The sequence below is a fragment of the Thermobia domestica genome, chromosome 5 (assembly GCF_964235325.1).
Source record: "Thermobia domestica chromosome 5, izTheDome1.hap1.1, whole genome shotgun sequence".
NCBI classification, from domain to species: domain Eukaryota; kingdom Metazoa; phylum Arthropoda; class Insecta; order Zygentoma; family Lepismatidae; genus Thermobia; species Thermobia domestica.
Window position 1 is genome coordinate 125,977,382 of NC_137458.1, and position 20,729 is coordinate 125,998,110.

General features: G+C 36.7%; 1 protein-coding gene across 1 annotated transcript; it reads left to right on the forward strand.

Moving 5' to 3' along the window:
- The first annotated feature begins 2,473 nt into the window (after positions 1 to 2,473).
- On the forward strand, positions 2,474 to 3,211 carry LOC145685238 (uncharacterized). The gene has a single exon (XM_081757599.1). It carries the CDS (start codon positions 2,474 to 2,476, stop codon positions 3,209 to 3,211), a length of 738 nt encoding a protein of 245 aa, XP_081613725.1.
- Positions 3,212 to 20,729: the final 17,518 nt, after the last annotated feature.

Genomic DNA, 20,729 nt, shown 5'->3' on the forward strand with positions numbered 1-20,729 from the left:
TGGCGATGGACTAGATAAGACTCAAGAAAGAAAGAAAGAAAAAAAGATATGCTTATTTCATGGAGATATGCTTACTTCTTGGCATTAAGTGTTTGAAAATCAAAACTGTTCTGAATATCAATTTTCTAATTTTCATAATAAGAATAAAGGGAAATGTTAATTCTTATATATAGGAAGAAAGAAAGAAAAAAATATATTTCACATAGGTAACAAAATAAAATATTCTACTTAACTACGCCTTGGCCTTGTGTGTTTCAAAATTGTTCAGAATGTTTTTCCTAATTCTAATAGAAAAATGATGGAATAAAAAGAATTGTCAATTTCCATAGAAAAAGAAAAAAATATAATTACACTTGTTAAACAAAAAGAATAAGATTAGAAATACTTAGAACTATCTTTTTTTCTTCTGCTCATGAACACTTCATACCTTCAAACTAATATTAGTCTTGAGCAAAACACTTTTCAATAAACATAAAAAATCTTATAATCTTAAACCTAATAGCGTGTCCAAGAACCATGATTATCTATCACCACATTGATTAGACGAGGCATTGAATCAATTAGTGACGAAGGGAGAGAGGAACGGGAAAGGAAGGAAGTGGACTGGGACCTGAATGTTAGGTGCCATCCCGGCATTTGCCTGGTATGAATGAGGAAAACCGAAGAAAAACCTCACTCAGAATGGCTGGAATGAAAAAGCTGTTACACCTTTCCGAAAAAGTGTCCCGTACACATAGTGAATGAAACATCTTATTTCTCAACACTTTCAATCAACAGTTTTGTTGGAGCGTTTTATGTGAGATCTGATCCTTGATTATTTAATGGAAGATGGAGATGTCTGGGTTATTGTCCATCTGAAAATAAAAATTTTCTTTTGGTGTGGGCAGTATAATATTCAACTACAAAGCCTTTTTTATTCTTATGACCTAAGGGTCTTCTTCCTGTTACCTAATGTTTTCTTTACTACTTCCTTCAAGACTAAGCACGATTCTTCCTTAATTTCCTAATCTCACAAATATCTAAAGGATTTGTGATCCAAACTTCCTACTTAACAAAGAGAAATAATGAAATCTGTTGACTTAAACGATTGAAACAATATTGGTGAAAATTTGACGAGCAGCAACTACGGAATAGATGATTAGGATATTTAAAACACAACCTATACGATATTAGAGATACTACATGATCTTTTAATTGAAATGTATGACGAGTAAACAAAACGCTATAATACTGAAAACTGATACATGTGCTATTTACTCATATGTGTGTTATTGTGTGCAGAAAGTAGTGTTGCTGAGGACAAGACAACAGAAGACGACATTGTCCAATAGAAATAATTAAATCTTTTTGAAAACGAAATTTAATCTCCATGATACTTCAGAGACGAGAGAGACCTCCCGTCGTGAACAACATTAGCAAAAACCACGAAGTTTACGTCGTTGTTGATAATGGTATGTATGCGTTTCGAAAATAAATAACCATCAGAACTATACTGATGTAATTGCAGTTCTCATTCTTGATATCTGAGCATCTGAGATTAAAAATAAGATATAGGGTACAGCGGGGTAAATCAAATAGGAGGGGAATTTGAATAATGTTAAGAATTTTGCAAGCTGGAGTGGAAACGCGGCTCGCCATGTTAGTGAACCTGCGGTGGATTTGTAGGTGGTTGTTTGCAGAAGACGCTCTCAGAAATATAAACCATTCCTACGGTTCTGAAGGCCTACACGATTTTTTGCTTGCTGCAAGGAAGTACGAGTATACCTATTTTTTAGGTCGTTATAATTTTCAATGTTGTTTCCTTAAGCTTTCCTTATTATTAACTGGATAAAATGAAATCGCTCTGGATTATAATCGTATCAGTATCATATGGTGCGTTGATATACTGTACGCTTGCGCCAACTAGTGAGCAGTTTTCATACCACGTTCTGAATGGAATATTCGTCGACTGCGGGGCAATTTGGATAATTCATAACGGGACAATTTGAATACCAGTGCAATTAGAACTATAATCCTACTATTTTATATTTGTTTATGCCTCGGTTCTGATCAAGCATTCGTAATGTTTTATCGTTTCAGATGGTCAGAAATTATAAGAAGAAAGATAAGCGATTAAAATGGAATAAAGAGTCTATGGAACAAGCAGTCAAATCAGTTCTTAATGGTGACCTGTCGATACTGGGAGCATCAGAGCTATTTAATGTCCCTTTCACAAGCTTATACAGACGAGTTAAGTATCAAGAGAGGGCATTAATTGATGATCCTGCTGTAGGCAATACGTCTAAAATATCGTTCGGTGATATTGGGAGGCCAAGCGTGTTTTCCAATGATCTAGAGAAAAAAACTAGCGGATAGAGTAAAACATTTAGAATCCAGGGGGTTTGGAGTTACTCCGAAAAAAGTGCTTGTAGCGGCGTATTTATATGCGTCTAAATGTGAACTTTACATTCCTCAATCCTGGAATGAAACTAAAATGGCAGGGAAGGACTGGTGTCAAACGTTTTGTAAGCGAAATAATCTTAGTTTGAGAAAACCTGAAGGTTTGTCAAAAGCGAGAGCTTCTGGTGTTAACAAGGAAACTGTGAATTCTTATTTTGACTTACTGGGTGAATTAATGAACGAGTATGATCTCCATAACCATCCTAGACGTATCTACAATATGGACGAAAGTGGACTTCCTCTAAATAACAGATCCCCTAAAATTCTTGCAGAAAAGGGTAAAAAAGAGGTGATCAGTTTAACATCTGTAGAGCGCGGAGAAAATGTAACGATGATAGTATGCTGCAATGCCGGAGGGTCTCTTATACCTCCTGTAGTAATATTCAAAGGTGTACGCCAAAATCCAGACTTTAAAACTCATCTCCCGCATGGATCACTTGTCTGCATGAGTGATAGTGGATACATTAATGAAGACATTTTTTTAAAGTTTATCAAGCACTTTAACGAACATAGAGTTCCGGGTCGGGTTCTGTTGATTTTGGACGGGCATAAATCTCACTCACAACTTTCGTCCTTAGAGTTCTGCCAAAGTCATGACATCGAAATGCTTTGCCTACCTCCACACACAACACACGTATTACAACCACTCGATCGCTCTGTTTTTAAGTCTCTTAAAGCCAATTACCACCGAGAGGAAATTACCTGGATTTACCAAAACCCGAACTCAGGAATTAGTAAATCTCAGTTCTGCATTTTGTTCACTGAAGCCTGAAAGCGGACAGCTTCTGTTGGACTAGCAGTTAATGGGTTTCCATGTGCCGGTATATACCCCTTTAGACCACAAGCTATTGAAGAGTTTCGATTTGCCCCTTCAGAAACATATGGCCTTGTTACAAATCCTGAGGAGCAGTCTTCACGGGAAGATGATCTAACAATTGCTCTCAAAACGTCCCAACGAAGCCTGGAGCTGAACCCATACAACAAATGCTTCCCAGCCCTGAAAAATTTTGTGTGCATAAGAGACGTCGTGTCACAGGAAAATCATGCCACTCGACTTCTCCTGAAAATATTCAGGCAATGAGAGTAAAACAACTCCAAGGAAAGACGCAAGCATAGAATGCAACAAAATCCAAGAACACTTTAAGGAAGAAGAGTGCTAATACGGAACTTGTCAAGAAAAAACAAACGAAAGCTCGAAAGAAACTGATATCCTTTACCTCTTCCAGTGACGAAGAAGTAGACCTAAGTGTAAAGATGGCTGTAGGCAATGAAGACCAAACATGGAATTGCGGTTTTTGCCTTCTTAATTACTATTCAGAACGTTCTGCTAGAAAGGGAGCCTGGATTCGTTGTCAACGTTGTAAGACATGGTTCCACGAGTTCTGTGTAGGTGCAGAAGGTCGAAAACAGTTTATTTGTGGTCGTTGTCGTTAAATACGAACGATGGAAAATGAATTAACCTATTACAGCTCTTTGTCTGAGACAGTGTTCCTAACAATATTTTTAGTGTGCATTCAAAAAGATAACTACAGGTGAAGCATATTTACAATTTATGTGCTTCTTTTTATTTAAAATTAACATATTCCAACTACCGTAGAATTTGCAATCTAACTATTAAATAGTTTATACATTGTTTCTAGGTATATATATTTTCCTTATTTAATACTTGCTTATTTTGTTGGTTATTCATATTACCCCACTCGTTATTCAAATTGCCCCTCGCATTTACGTTTTCTGAAATTTCGGCGGGAAAATTGAATACCCAAATTTCACAATGGTGTATCACAGATACTATCTTAAGAAAAATTGCTAAGTTATAGTAAGGTTCAAAGTTTTTGTTCACAATTTTGTATCTAAATACCAATTATACTTTCTGAGATACATGAGAAAATGTCTGAAATTATTCAAATTACCCCGCTGTACCCTATACCATGTTCTGAGAGATCATATGTTTAACCCTGTAGCTGTAAGGGTTCTAAAAACAAAGATAGTTAAACAAAAATGCATTGTTTCTGGGTATAACTGGGCAATATTTACTGTTGTCCGGGTTTAACAAACGGTTCTGCGAACTGAAAATATTTTAACAACCGGTTCTGAATAGCACCACCGGACCGCGGGGAATTCTCTTGTAATAGTTAGAGTGCTCATCTTTCCGGGATCGATTCCAGGTGGGAGCTTATGTGGTTCAGACTCCACGTTAAGATATAGGTCCACGTCTTAAATTGCCTCGGCGCTGAACAGAATACTAAACTCCAAATCAATCCACTATTCAACCAATCGACGTCGGAATGGGGAGCGCCTTTCCGTCATAATTAGAGTATAGTGGCTCAATGATAAAGCGCTAACTTTTGGTTTCAATGTCATAGGCTCGATTGCAGTCTATACTATGTAAGTTTGTGTTGAACAGCATTGTATCCAGTTGTTTCTAAGAATTCTTTATTGCCTTCCACTTCATTCCTCAGTTCCTTTCATTAATCATATCGTTCACTCATCATGTGTTTCCTTTAGATTCCAGGACATAATCGTGAGATGTTAAAATTCGTATTTCATTTCATAGTATTAGACCAATAATGCAGTCTTGAATTTCCGAAATCACTTTTCATTGTTCACTCCTCAATTACCTGTGAGTAGATCATGAGTATTTAGATATCTAAATTAATTATAATAGGTAATCTGGCATTTGTAAACTACTATGCATGAATTATTTGTTTTCCTCGAAAACAAATTCAAGTATTGTTTTTATTTTCTGCCTAAAGGCACTAAGCTTAGTACCGAAAAGAACATTGCTTTACAGCAGACAGGGATTTCTTTGGAAGAGCTGCTTACAGATCTCACATGAAAGTAGCAAGTCTCTCGGAGAAGTTAACTCACGTGAACAGGGTTGGGAATATTTCCTCCTCTTGCCCGGTTAACTTATTTCTTTCGTGACTGTACGTGTAACTAATTTTGTGAAATCTTATTGCAGAGTTAAAGCAATGGCAGTCCCAGAGTTCTTTCTGCAAGAAGGAAGTCACATCGGCAGTGGCGAAAAATCTGGCTTTTCCCTCCAGCTTTTGGGATTCGGGGGAATTTTCACTTTGAAGACATTATTTAAATTCTGATGCGAGGCAAAACTATTACTGGAAAAATGACAATAAATTTGACATTGTATACTTATATACCCAGTATTATGTCTTACGTAGGAAATTGCTGAATTTAATTTATTAAGCTGAATTTATTCAGCACGAGGATTAATATTTAGGATTTAGATTTCTGTTCTTTCGGCATCTATGGCCATATGAGCCCGTCACGTACGAGGAATGGCGTCCCTCAGCGAGCACACTATCCGGGGAAAAGGAAGGAAGAAAGGATTTGGTGAAAGAAGGAAGTGCCCTGTGACATATGTTAGGTACCATCCCGGCATTTGTCTGGTGTGAATGAGGAAAACCCAGGAAAATCTCATTCAGGATGGCTGGTCTGAGAAAGCTTTTTACATTTTATCGACCAAGTGCCCCCACCGGGGATCGAACCTGGGACTGCTATCACCGAAGGCGAGGGCATTAGCGACTACGCTAAGCGGAGCCACTTCAGCAGAAAGAATTCAAACTATTCAAGAAGTGGAAAATAATTTATGTTCCCAACATTCCTCAACTTATATCTTCATACTGATTTCTTAACCGATTCTTTAAAAATCATTTGATTACATACCCATTAACATACATACTTATTAATACTGTAATTGGAAACAGATACCAAAAACTAAGTGATCGTGAAAGTTAACTAGCTTCTTTCATATACTTAATTTATTTATTAACTTTTAATTCAAAATACGACAATATTTTTTATGATGCATTGAAATTCAAGTATGCATTCGATTACAATTGTCTCTAAAGCAAATGATCGCTCATGGTCACGTATTGGGTGGAAGATAACTCCACCGAAAAATCTAAGGGATGTGATTTTTTACATGAAAGGGAAAGAAAAATAAATTATATATTAAAAAACATAGGTCAAAAACCACTTCCTTTCACAGAGTTAATAGCTGCCAGAAATTCGAAACTGTAAGATTTATCACAAGCAGTTCAAGGAATTACAAAATGACTAATATACGCTCTATCTAAATACCCATGTTTTAGCATATTCCGTTATAAAGAAAGATGAGGTGCATTCGTTTCGTTGATACCGCAGGATTATGAAACTTTGACGTTTAAGTAGCGTGATTTCAATCCCTATGTAATTCCTTGAATCGCATGGGATAGACCTTATAATTTTCAAGGTAGGGAATTTGGAATTACTAGGGAACGGGATTTTTCGAATCTTCAGGCAATTGTCCGGAAGTTTAGTAAGAATTTGTTGAAGTAGTAGGGCATCATCTATGGTAGAGATTTTATGGAAAATTTTACAATCATCAGCGAAGAGAAGAATGTTCGTAGATGGTAAAGACAGAAAGGTAGGGAGATCATCCATGTAAAGATGAAATAGCAATGGTTCTAGAACACTACCCTGGGGAACTTCAGAAGGAGACGTTTTATGACCCATGTTTAATAGAACGTTTTCATTTCGTTATGAATCACTTTCTCAAGTTTTTCGTTGGAGTTACCTTCCACTCTGTGTACTTAGCTCAGGAACTTTTGGCGAAGAAGACCTAGGTTGTATTTCTGGTAGGACATCGTGTGGTTCGGATCTCATGTTAAGCTATATGTCTACGTCTTATATAGTCTTCGTGCCAAGAATACAATGAAGGGTATATGGAATATTCCCGCCTAATACTTTTATAATTCTAGTATACTCACTTTAAATCAGGGATGTAATGGAGGGTATAAGGGTGAGTAAACGCTGTTTCTGAAAATGGTCAAGCGATTATCTCAAAAAAAAAAGAAAAAAAAGAAAAGAAAAAGAAAAAGAAAAAAGAAAAAAAATAGTAGTACATTGCTGCTCGGGAAAAGGGACAATGATGCCACCCTGACAAAGAAGGTTGAAAAGATCATAATGGAAGACAGGAAAGTAACCATTGAAATTGTTATGTGTAAAATAGGTATGAGTTATGGGTCTACCTGCAATATCATTGACAACCAGATGCATCTTCAGAAAGTGTCAACACGGTAGGTGCCACGCTGCCGTGTCGTGACAAAACGCTGTAACTTTGGCGGAGCAGTTTTGCGAAAATGAGCCGTAAAGTTTTCATCCGAAAATGTGATCTGTATCGTGTAGAACCAGTGTAACTAGGCAATAATGGTCAACCAATCAATTTTCACAAAATTTAATCACACAACATGCATTTACGTAACATTACATGCAACCACGTTTTTCCAAAGTCAAGATACACTGGCTCTACACGATACAGATCACATTTTCTGATGAAAACTTTACGGCTCTTTTTCGCAAAACTGCTCCGCCAAAGTTACAGCGTTTTGTCACGACACGGCAGCACGACTACTCACATTTTTCCAAAAGAGAAATCGCGAGGACGCTGCAAGAGAAATGTTGGATCGCTGTGAGGTGGATGAAGATACTTTTTTTGGCAGACTAGTGACAATGGATGAAAGTTGGATTATCTTTATGACCCACAAACAAAGGAAATGAGTAAAAACTAGCTTCCATAAAATTAGTGATACCACAATTTTACGTGACATACTACCTAGGGTTTATATATACAACCCATTCTATCAAAGTGTGGTATCAAACCTTATATGTGGTGTGGGTTGTGCCAATTTCGTTTTTAGAGGCCTTTCAGATATTAGCTAGTTGACTAAATAAAGATATATAAATCGCTTGTGATGAAAATGTTCACAAGAGGTAGTGGACCCTTGGCGATTTTTTAGAGAATTTCTTCAAATAAGACTCTTGCAATTTTGTTGACAGTTTGGAAACAACAATATTTTAATAATAATCCTAATGAAGGACATAAATATTATATCGAAAAATTCAAGAAAAGGGGAATTCTCTTTGAATGAAACTTCCCGAAAACATCATAACTTTGTTAGTGTCTGATAAGCAAACATCTCAGTAATAACTGCAGCGTAACTTGATTTAGTTTACGAAATTGGAGATAGAAAGTTTAGTGCAGTGGTCCGTATCTTTTACTTTTTAAGTTTTCTCCTGCTTATTAGTGAATTTGATTTCTGGCTGTTTTACAACCGACGCTTCTAGGTTATTAAAACGTCCTTTTAACTCACCACACTGGATAAGTTCCTGAAACACTAACCATCAATTTGTATAAATTAACACTCACTATGCCGTGTAACGTGGGTTCCTGTCACCACGGCATGGCGCGTCCTCAGGTTGCGGATCGAGGAGAAGGCCTCTAGATATAGAGGTTAGCTGCGAATATACTGAATAAGCAGTCGCGGACAGCCGACTAGGAGTGGTCCTCCAGCTTGGGGGTTTGGGTAAGGCTAACAACCTCCTCCTGTAAAAAAAGACACTTGTTCACAAATATTCACAAAAGCCTCGGACAAGGACTGATAACTTGGCACGACCTCAGCAAAAGAAAATGGACATGAGATTTGGAACATGGAATATTAGAAGTGTTTATAGGGCAGACGCGTTAAAATCCGTAACGAGTGAGTTAGAGAAATACAGGATGGACCTAGTAGGAGATCAGGAAGTTAGGTGGGATGGAAATAGATCTGTGAATTCCGGAAATTTTACGTTCTTTTACGGGGAAGGAAATAAAAATCACCAGTTAGGAACAGGGTTTTTCGTTCATAAACGTATATTACCAGCAATTAAACGAGTTGAATTTCTTACTGACAGACTTTCTTTTATTACTCTTAAGGGACGGTGGTGTGATATTATTGTTTTAAATGTACATGCCCCAACTGAAGATAAGGATGACGATATAAAAGACAGTTTTTATGAAGTAGTGGAACGGATATTTGACCAACTCTCGCGATACCATATGAAAATTCTATTAGGGGATTTCAATGCGAAGGTAGGACGAGAGGATATTTTCAAATCGATTATAGGAAACGAAAGTCTGCATAAGGAAAGTAATGACAACGGTGTTAGACTCGTGAACTTTGCAACTTCCAAAAACCTAATCGTGAAGAGTACGAAATTCCCACATCGCGACGTGCATAAATACACTTGGACATCACCAGACGGGAAAACACATAGTCAAATTGATCACGTTTTAGTACATAGAAGAAGGCAATCTAGCATAATTGATGTCCGGTCGTTTAGAGGGGCTGATTGTGACACTGACCACTACCTGGTAGCAGCGATAATACGAGAGAGGTTACCGTTGAATAAAGGTAATATTCATTGTCCGAAAACGGAGAGATTCAATTTAAAGAAATTAGAAGAGAGGCAGGTAAGAGAGAAATACCAGATTGAAGTTTCGAATAGATTCTCGGCTTTAGAAGATTCGGAGTGCACTAGTGTTGAGGATACCTGGATTGAAATTAGATATAGCATTAAAATTTCAGCAAAAGAAAAATTGGGACACGCGGAAATAAGTAGGAACAAACCATGGTTCGACCAGGAATGCATAAAACTAGCAGAGAAGAGAAAACAGCCAAAATTACGTTGGCTACAAAACCCGAATGAAATAACTACACAAAATTTCCCAGATATCAGGTGGGAAACTTCCAAAACTTTTAGAACAAAGAAACGCGATTTTCTGAAAGCTAAAATTAAGGAACTTGAAGATAATAGTAAAAATAAAAACATCCGGGACATGTATAAGGGAATCAACGAATTTAAGAAAGGCTATCAACCTCGTGCTTATATATTAAAGAAATCTGACGGTACGGTTCTCACTGACACGGATAGCATCTTAAATAGATGGAAAGATTTCTTTGACGATTTGCTTAACACGCAACCAAAAACTAGTGTGCGTGGAGAAAAGGAGATACACACCGCAGAACCGTATATTCCACAACCCAACCGAATAGAAGTAGAAACCGCTATAAAGAAATTAAAGAAACACAAATCTCCGGGTGTAGATGAAATTCCGGCTGAGTTAATTTTAGCTGGAGGCAAAAAATTGTGGAACAAGATACACAAACTCATTCTCCTTATCTGGAACAAGGAAGAATTGCCACAAGAGTGGAAAGAATCAATCATTGTTCCAATTCACAAGAAAGACGACAAAATTGAATGTAATAATTATCGAGGCATTTCTCTTCTGCCAACATCCTATAAAATCCTTTCAAATATTCTATTAGCAAGATTGACCCCATACGCAGATGAAATTATTGGAGATTATCAGTGCGGATTTAGACGAAATCGATCAACTATCGACCAAATATTTACATTTGCCAAATACTCGAAAAAAAGTGGGAATACAATACCCCGGTACATCAACTATTTATTGATTTTAGAAAGGCGTACGACTCGGTTAGGAGAGAAACATTATACAACGTTCTTACAGAATTGGGAATATCGAGAAAGCTAATTAGATTAATTAAGATATGTTTAAATGAATCCCAAAGTAAAGTCCGGGTAGAAAAATTTTTGTCCATGAGCTTTCACGTCGAAAATGGCCTGAAACAAGGAGATGCGTTGTCGCCATTATTATTTAACTTTGTTCTGGAATACGCTATAAGGAAAATCAAAGATAGCAACCAGGGCCTAGAGTTGAACGGTATTCACCAGGTTATGGCATATGCTGATGATATAAATTTAATAGGGGATGATAGGAGAACAATAGAAAGAAGTGCAGAGATCCTATTAAACGCTTGCAGAGACATGGGGTTAGTAGTTAATGCAGAGAAAACTAAATACATGGAAGTGCGTCGGGACCGTAATACAGCAAATTATAGATGCGTTAAAATATTAAATAATACTTTTGATAAAGTGGATAGTTTCAAATATCTAGGATCAATATTAACAGAGGAAAATCATATCCACGAAGAAATTAAATGTCGGCTAAAAGCAGGGAATTCGTGTTACTATTCGGTTCAAAATCTCTTGTCGTCGCGAATTCTGTCGAGGAATTTGAAGCTTAAAATATACAAAACGATAATCATGCCTGTTGTTTTGTATGGCTGCGAAACATGGTCCCTTACTCTGAGGGAAGAACATAGACTGAAAGTAAGTTGAGAACAAGATGCTGAGACAAATATTCGGACCCAAGAGGAATGGGAATGGGGAATGGCGGAAACTTCATAACGAGGAACTACATAATTTATACGGTTTACCCAACATTGTTAGGGTCGTCAAGTCTAGGAGGCTTAGATGGACGGGTCATGTAGCTAGAATGGAAGAAAGTAGAAACGCTTTCAAAGTCTTGACTGGAAGATCAATCGGAAAACGACCATTAGGAAGACCTAGGCGCAGATGGGAGGACAATATTAAGATGGATCTCGCAGAGATTTTAATACAAAGTAGAAACTGGATGCAGTTAGCTAAGGATAGAAGTAAGTGGAGAGCTTTTGTGAGCGCGGCATTGAACCTCCGGGTTCCATAGGCCATAGAGTTAGTTAGTTAGTTAACACTCACTATATAATCATATCAATACGTTATGATTTTTTAAACTAATATGTTGTATTTTGGCAGGTTTTAAGGTCAATACGAATAACAATTTATTCTTGTGGGACAAGAAAATAGGTAACACATTTAATGTTTTATTTACAGAAATCGAACATTTTCTCTACACTGAGGATTTGATATCCTTTCGTTCTTTGCAAGCTGGCTTTACTTACTTTGCGCTTTGTTGTGCCTCCAAATCCATCGCAGACATGCTTTCCATGGCAAGAGGCAACAAATGTTTCTAGTTCAAACTCTGTTTTGCGGTCGCAAATGTTTGATTTTTCTCCTATTCTTATTGGCTGCTACTTCCATCCGAAAAATTAATAATGAGAGCACAGAGATATGGTCCTACCTACTATACTTATTTTTACTTCAATTATAATAATCAGTTTCGTATTTTCCAATGTTCTATTAGTTTCTTACTTCGTATAGTATTTTATTTTATTTTTATTCGTTGTTAGTAATCAATTTTATTTTTTCACAATTATTTAGACCCTATTTGAATGTTACAAGTTTATTCTAGGTGTAAGTCATTCAACATTAAAATATAAATAATAAATTAAAATATTGTGTGAACCCGTGACCCCATGCACCAGAGGTGAACGTTCTACCACTGAGCAACCGGGGCTCACTACAGTAACTATAGTACCATATGAAATTCTAATAAAAATCAACTTTGATATTTCATCTCTTCATTACAAACCTCAGATCTAAAAAGTAAAGTTCGTTAAATTTCGATAATAAACTTAGCGAGTAATTTTCACTTGTTAGGGGTCAAATAGGGCTTTTCATGCTGAGAGACAAAATTAAGGAAGAGAAAGAAGGTGTTGCAGAAAATAGCGTTAGTTGCAATGATTTTGAATAATCCGGTCTTAAGATATACAAGTTTATGCTAACGTCTGCAAAGTCATTTACTGGCACTCAGTTCTTAACATAAATAACCTCCGTTCACAAACTAGTTGTGAATAAAACTTCTTTTAAAAATACATTTTATAGTGCCAACGTAACCTATATATGGTAATAGAACATAAAAAAAATCTTTAGAAATTAAAAGTGGTGAAATAACCCTCATTGATGCCAAACAACTATACAATACTTCAGACAAGTGCTTATTAGGTATTAGGGTACATAGGGAAGTATGGAGTGTTTCTCTAATGAAGGCACATATTGAGGTCACGTTCTACCTCATTACTGTAATTACAGGCTTGCTAGTTGTATAAATGAGTTCCTTGGACATTATACTTTCTTTATATTATAATATATTTTAAGCTATTATTTACAATTGTAGTCCGGACTGTCCTCAATCAGTATCAATCATCAGAGTGTGTTTCCCTTATGTTGAGTATGAGTTGAGCATGCGCTCCTTTTAAAAAGCTTGAGTTTTAGCGTGAGTTGACTCACTTTTTACACTCTGAGTTTGAGCTGAGCTAAATTCGTCTCAAAAGTAGGCGTTTACAGCTCTCTCTCTCTCTCTCTCTCTCTCTCTCTCTCTCTATCTATCTATCTATCTATCTATCTATCTATCTATCTATCTATAGCCAGTGTCAAGAGGCAGAATTTTCCAAACAAAATACACTGTATCCATATAATCCCTGTTTGCCTGACCTGTTTTGCAAAATAAACATCATTGTTCACATAATGAAACGAAAATATACTGTTCTGTTTCCATTGACGAAAATTTATTGAGAAAGTTTGCGTTCATCGAAGATCCTTAGCCTAGATAAGAGCTTTACAAATCCCAGGCATTTGTTTGATATATTTTTTCAACTTTTATGACTCCAATAGAGTTATAGATATTTAGTACTGTTGGCATGTGTTAACCGTATATGAAGTTCATCCCACAAGAGCTCGATGGGTGACGAATCGGGAGACTGTGGAAGCTATTCCATTTTTGTGATCATGTGATCCTGTTGTTTGTTTTGGAGATAAATACTGCATAATTTGGGAGAATGTTTGAGTTGGTTATCCTGTTGTAGAACAAAGTTGCAGTACAAAATCCCCGTTCTTAATGGAATTCATGCCTCTCTTAAATAATGTGATATACGCTTTTGTTAATTATTCTGTTGATTTGATTAAAATCACCAACTTGATTGTGTGTAAAACATCCCCACACAATGACACTACTTTTTCCGTGTTTCACTTTAGGTATTACAGTCAGGATGAAAGCACTTTTCGGAAACGTGATATACAAACATCTGATATTAATAACCGAAAAGTTGAAATTCAGATTCATAGGTGCATAGTATCCTCTTGCATTGTACATTGGTCCAGTATTTAGGTTTTTGCCTAAAAGTACCTTTTTGTGATGTTTCATACTCGGAGTGATTTCGTTACTGCAATCGCACCCCCAAGACTATACATGTGCAAATTTCGGACCACCGTCCCATCTGATATTGATTGAGAATGGTTCTTTCCCAGTTCTCTTCTACTTCCGGAGCGGTTAAACGTCTTTACGTTTACTTGTAGTTCCAATGAATTTGTCCTTATAAGAAGGTGTTACTTCTAGACAACCAATTTGTTTCCGTGCAATATTTACACCAGTTTGTGATTGTCTTTCAAGAATCAGACGCATTGCCTCAACTGATATCTGCAACCACGGAGCGATTTTCGCAGATAAAACTATCATCTCTCAAAATAACCATTTGAGTACATGATTCGGTACTTAGTTCAGTTTTTCTTCTACATTTTATAGTACTTATACGTTCTTCACAATAATTTACTAATTCACGTGACTAAAACCAGTATGGAACAAGTTCACACTCAACGTTCACCAAAACGACTCGATTGAATAGCATACATACAATACGGTAATAAACAGACAGCTATTGATAAGAGTTCGTACAAACACCACCAGATATCGTTGAAACGATGACTAACAATGCACCAACATTTTAGTTGTCCTTTCGTTATTTATTTGTTTACTGCGAAACGGTTTTCCTCAATAAATGTATCTCAATGTAAACAGGATCATGCATTTTCGTATCCTTACATAAACAAAGTTGTTTATTTTACAAACCAATACTAATAAACAGGGTGGGGCTGCGGTGGCTCAGTGGTAAAGTGTCCACCTCTGGTGCTTGGGGTCCCGGGTTCGATCCTAGCCCCCGCCAAGTGAACTTTGTGGTGGTCAAACACCGTGTGCGTGGGTTTCCTTGGGGTTCTTCCGTTTCCTTCCACTTTCTTCATTCCACCATTTCATTCGTTACTCATCATCACCGTCTCCTTTTGCCTAACCGGCATAAGCGTGGGATGTTAAAACTCAAAGATTTCATTTTTCAATAAACAGGGTTTTGTATAGACACAATATCTTACAGTTTGAAAATATTTAAAAAATCAGCACTGTGCTCAGACACCTGTAATTACTGTATTTCTGATTAGAAAATTCTCTTGTGGCATTCTAAGTATTTTCTGTTGTAAAATTTGTGTTCTCACAAATATTTAACTCCCCAGAAGCCACAGTTCAAACGAATAAAATTTGTTTAGGATTTAGATTTCTGGGCTTTCGGCATCTATGGCTATTTTAGCCCTTCACGTAGGGGGGATGATGTCTCTCGGCGAGCACATTATCCGGGGAAAGGGAAGAAAGGAAACGGCCTGGAAGCATTATATTAAGTACCATCCCGGCATTTGCTTGGTGTGAATGAGGAAAACCCAGGAAAACCTCAATCAGGATGACTGGCCTGAAAAAGCTTTTTACACTTTTTCGACCGAGTGTCCCCACCGGGAATCGAACCCGGTACTGCTCGCACCAAATAAAATTTGTGTGTAGGCCTATAATTACCAAAGAATTCTTGGAAACTGGCTTGCCTTTTGACTTCATTCACATTATCACCGATACTATGTCAGACTGATTTCTATGAAAGTCAAAGAAGAATTGCTTAAATACTTTCGCCTGTTTCTTCTAAATCTACTTTGTATTTTCTATAAAATGTATTTTATTATTTTCTTCTTCTTTCAAACATGATACTAAATTGGTAACCATTTCAAACGCTAAACAATTAATCCATTACGGAAATAAGGACAAACATTAATGTAGCCGATACTAAAATATGAACATAAACAATAACACAAGGCACAACTGATATCTACATAAAAACGACGCAGTAAGGACCTCGTCTGGTATGAATATTCACAAAATGTATGCGTTAAGAACTTTTGGTAATGAGCATGTGAAAAAAAATTACAGAGGTAAGATGATTTCAAAACGAAAAATCGGCTTCACTAACGTCATATTGCAATATCAATACGAATCTCGAATATCGCAAACTTAAATGCTAATTTTGCTTTGTGTTGTTGCAAAGAGATTCGCAATGAGTCACTGTCCCGATCTAGATGGGGTCCAAGCTGAGCTGACATTACGTAAATTGAATTTATTGATACTTAATATAGTGATGTATTATCTTGTAATTTTACTGAGGTTATTACAGGAATGGAGGTTAAAACATATGTTGTAGGCCTAAATTATTTGCAATAAAAATAACTGTCATTGTCGTCGCTCGTTAATCTTGGCTCTCAATGTGGCCGCATCTTTTGCATGAGCTTTACATTAGCCTTGCTTTGCTTCAAAGTACTGTCGTTATTTTCGATGGTTGCGGTTCTTGTGTACGTGTTCTCGCATCGTTGTTTTGATATATTTTATTTGAAATTAATATCTCTGAATTTGTAATGGGTACTCTTAGAGCTACCTCGTAGCTAAACGTTTTACCAACGCGCCTTTGGTGCGGGTAGGGTTGCCGACTGGCCGGCATTTTACCTTCAGACCGGTATTTTGGTCAGACTCAACAATATGTTTCATAATTTAAAATACAATTATTCTTCATCTGTTTTGGAAATTATGAGCGAGTACTGGTAATTTTATTTTTCAGAGTTAGCAACCCTCGGTGTGGGAGAGCCGGGTTCGACTCCCGGCGGGAGCTTATGTGGTCCGGATCCCACATTAAGCTGTAAGTCTACGTCTCATATAGCCTCGCTGCTGAACGGGACGCTAAACTTCAAATGAAATCAAATCAAATGGGCACTCATTTTAGACATACGTTGTTTTTATACAGATCACAGATGCCTAAAGGCATTAAAAAAAAATTAAATTTGATTCAAATGTACTGATAGTTATTGGTGCACCCCCCTCAGAAAATCCTGGATCTGATCCTGACGATATGTTATTTTCACTCCTTCATTGAACAGAAGTCGTGAGGAAGTCAAGAATGAAGACAAACGTGGGTTTATTAGTAGCTGCTGACATCTCGCGCCATTTGTATGTATTATTTTCCATTCAGTAAGTTCAAGAACTTGCCCATAGATGTCGGAAAAGTTCATTTGAATTATCAGAATCCATCAACAACATTCAATGCAGTTGTGTTTTGCTTCCCTGATTTTAAGTTCTATAATAACCAAGATATTTCTACCAATGTTAAAATGTTATCCAACTGTACAGTAACTATAATGAAGTTTTGCAAGTTACTATTCTGATTTACAATTGTTTTGTAATGAAACATTATTCGCAGGCGTCGACAGCGTCACAAACTGTCGTATCTCAGTTTTCTAAACTTTTCAGGAGAGCGATTTTTAAGTTTTCACACAACTTTGAACAGACATAACTCAAAAACTATTTTACCGAAAGAAGTGAAAATTTACCAAGTTAGAACTTAAATCATAAGAAATCAGTAAAGAAAGTTTTATGGAATTTGCCTGTAAAACCTTGTGGAAAATTTGGCGAGAAAAAGATACGACAGTTTGTGACGATGGTAATCCTCTCTTGTATGAAAGATACGACACATATTTTTTATACTGAAAACTACATTAATAGCTGAACAATCGGAATATATTGCACTTTTATTGAAAAACTTCGTGTTTATTACACACAATAATTTAACAAACGCTTCCTGAGATTCTTGAGGGTAAAACGAAATTCCTGAGAACACACAAGAAACACAACATCAAGAGCGTACTAACCATAGCATAAAGTAATGCTATCAAGTTGTCATTGCCAGAATATAAAATCTTGCAAAGTAATTTGCAAATTGCATGCTGTGAATTGCACTTGACAAGGATGGCTAACGTGGTAAGTTTCTGTAAAATTAAACATGTTCAGGGTTTCGAATGATTGGAGTTGGGCCCGGACACAATGATAACGAGTCCTCGTACTTCTCTGGAGATAATTTTTGACAATTCTGCAAAGTAAGAACTTCTATCTGGTGGATTCAATCTGCGTTCTTTTCAGGAATATACTTCTGTAAGTGTCCTCAAAATGACTTGTCTTAAACTGAATGCAGTTTGGATAGTCTTTGTTCACTTTCACTTCGCGCATTTCCGCCCAATTGATTGGATCTCCATCTTCGTCACGTCTAACTGACAGAATACAAAGACATTGGGACAAAGATCTAGTCTCGTACATCGCTTCTGTGAACACAATGAACGGTATATGGGTTCTTTTTCCTTGCCAGTTTAACAATCGGTTTAAGTTGCGAGGGTACAAAATTACTGCCACAGTGCTTAATAGATGTGCTTATAGCACTGTGGACCGAATCTCCCTCATTTTGTCCATGCCGAGATTAAAAGAATCGGAGAGAAATTTCTCTGATGTTCTTACGTGTTTGCACCACATACCCCATCATAGCAACCAACCTGAACTCCTACTAAGTCCATCCTGTATTTCTCTAACTCATTTGTTACGGATTTTAACGCGCCTGCCCTATGAAGACTTCTAATATTCCATGTTCCAAATCTCATGTCCATTTTCTTTTGCTGAGGTCGTGCCAAGTTATCAGTCCTGGTCCGAGGTTTCTGTGAATGTTTCTGAAAAAGTTTCTTTTTTCTTTTTCTTTTCTTTCTTTCTTTTTTTACAGGATGAGGTTGTTAGCCTCCCCCAAACCTCCAAGCTGGAGGGCCACTCCTTGTCTTTCCGCGACTGCTTATTCAGTAGCTTCGCAGCTAACCTCTATATCTAAAGGCCTTCTCCTCGATCCGCAACCTGAAGACGCCCCATGCCGTGTAAATATATATGTATACAGCCCCGCATTGATCAAGTATAACATTCTAGCTTATAAGTTTATTTGCTTCGGCTGTTCCGAGCTTAAGATATAAGTAGAAATACATTAGGAACAAATGATAAAGAAACTAAGTCTACCTCATGGATAACAATAATAAATTATATAAAAAGCAATCAGTTTATCAGTAGGGAACTGTATACCTACTTTTCGGCCACTTTGTATATATAAACAAATTGATTTGAATATAGCTGTATCTGTCCAATTGCAAAAGATTTGTTGCTCACAAATTGTCGTAACTCAAGATAAGACTGTTTGTGAAAATGGTTTTTTATATGCTTCATCTTAAGATACGACACAGTGACGTCATCACCACCGTCAAAACAACGCACATTACAAATGTGTCGTTTTGGGAAATTGTAGAAGTCAGTGCATACAACTACATAGTAAAATATCTCAATTTTCGATTTTTTTTGAGATACGACACTTTGTGACGCTGTCGACGGATTGAGGATATAATAAAATGTTCAAGGATTTATGGAATCGAAGTTGCGAATATACACCTTGACTCTCATAATACTTGACGTAAAACGATTACTACTGAGGAAGCATTTTACATAACTTTATTAAATGCAGTTAAGACATAGGGAACTATTGAAGACATTGGTGGGTAAGTAATCTAGTACGTACGTATGTTTGGACATGTATTTCGAAGAACTGGGTCCTTTTCAAAAATCTAGCGAGAGGCAATTAGGGATGCGCACGAGTCGAGACACACTTTGTAAAATTCGTGACTAGTCGAGACAAACGTATTTCTCGACTCGAATTTTCGAGTCGAGTCGAGACAGCTTGTGCAAATCTCGACTCGACTCAAATGTCTCGAAATTTTTTTTATAATTTTTACTATAATTTTGAAGAAAGTACTGACTTAGAAACACTCGGCACGAGAATTTCGGAAACTGTAGGACTTGTCAAGTGTTCTAGGAGTGCTCTGGTGAGTATCTTCAACAAGTGGCGAAACCAAGGAGAAACGACGTCCAAACGTCGAGGCATTGGACGCCCCCCACCTCATTACATATGTCGGACGTCGTAGGCTGGGCAGACTGGTAAAACAGGACAGGCAACGAACTACGTCGGAGCTAACATCAGAGTTTAATGCTGGGCAAATTACAAGTGTGTCTGAACTAGTGTTGTAAAATTTCCGGAAATTTTGAACCTGTTGGTAAAAAAAAAAAAAAAAAAAAAAGTTTCTTTCGATTTCCTTCCGGAAAAATTGGAAACATTGAAAAATGTTTGTATTAGGTTAATTTTACTAGTAATGATATCCTTTTTTTTTCAAACGCGTGAAAAATATAAGTTCAAAAATTTCAATATTGCGAATATTAAAAAATAGCACTCGAAAATAAAACTATTCCAATTATTATCTGTATTAAAATACTAAATTCCCGGGTATATGTTTGTTTGTCTTCACAGAAAAGTTTATATGTTTGTCTCCAGTCCTTTCGACAATGAGATCTTGACCCACAAGTGCTAGATACGTGCTGTTTTCATTGGTCGATTCCAAATTTTGTGTAAATTGTCCAATTCTAATGAATATTTTTTTTAAAAAAACATAGTCATTAGTTCTTTATTAAATTTTATGGGTACACTGAAAGTACTGACATTTTTGAAAAAGTAAAGCATCATACCCTACGAATTATATATCCCAACATCACATAGTTGTATATAGGGGTTGTATATCTGTCAGGTGTTTGCTTCATGGCCAAATGATAAGAAAACGAAGGATAACCATTTCTCCGATCTAACATGCAAGATGGATCTTCATTGTTTGGAGAGTTTTTTTTTTTTTCA

What these genes read in the sequence shown, in the direction of transcription:
- LOC145685238 (XM_081757599.1), top strand. Translation starts at nt 2,474, where the DNA reads ATGGCAGGGAAGGACTGGTGTCAAACGTTTTGTAAGCGAAATAATCTT.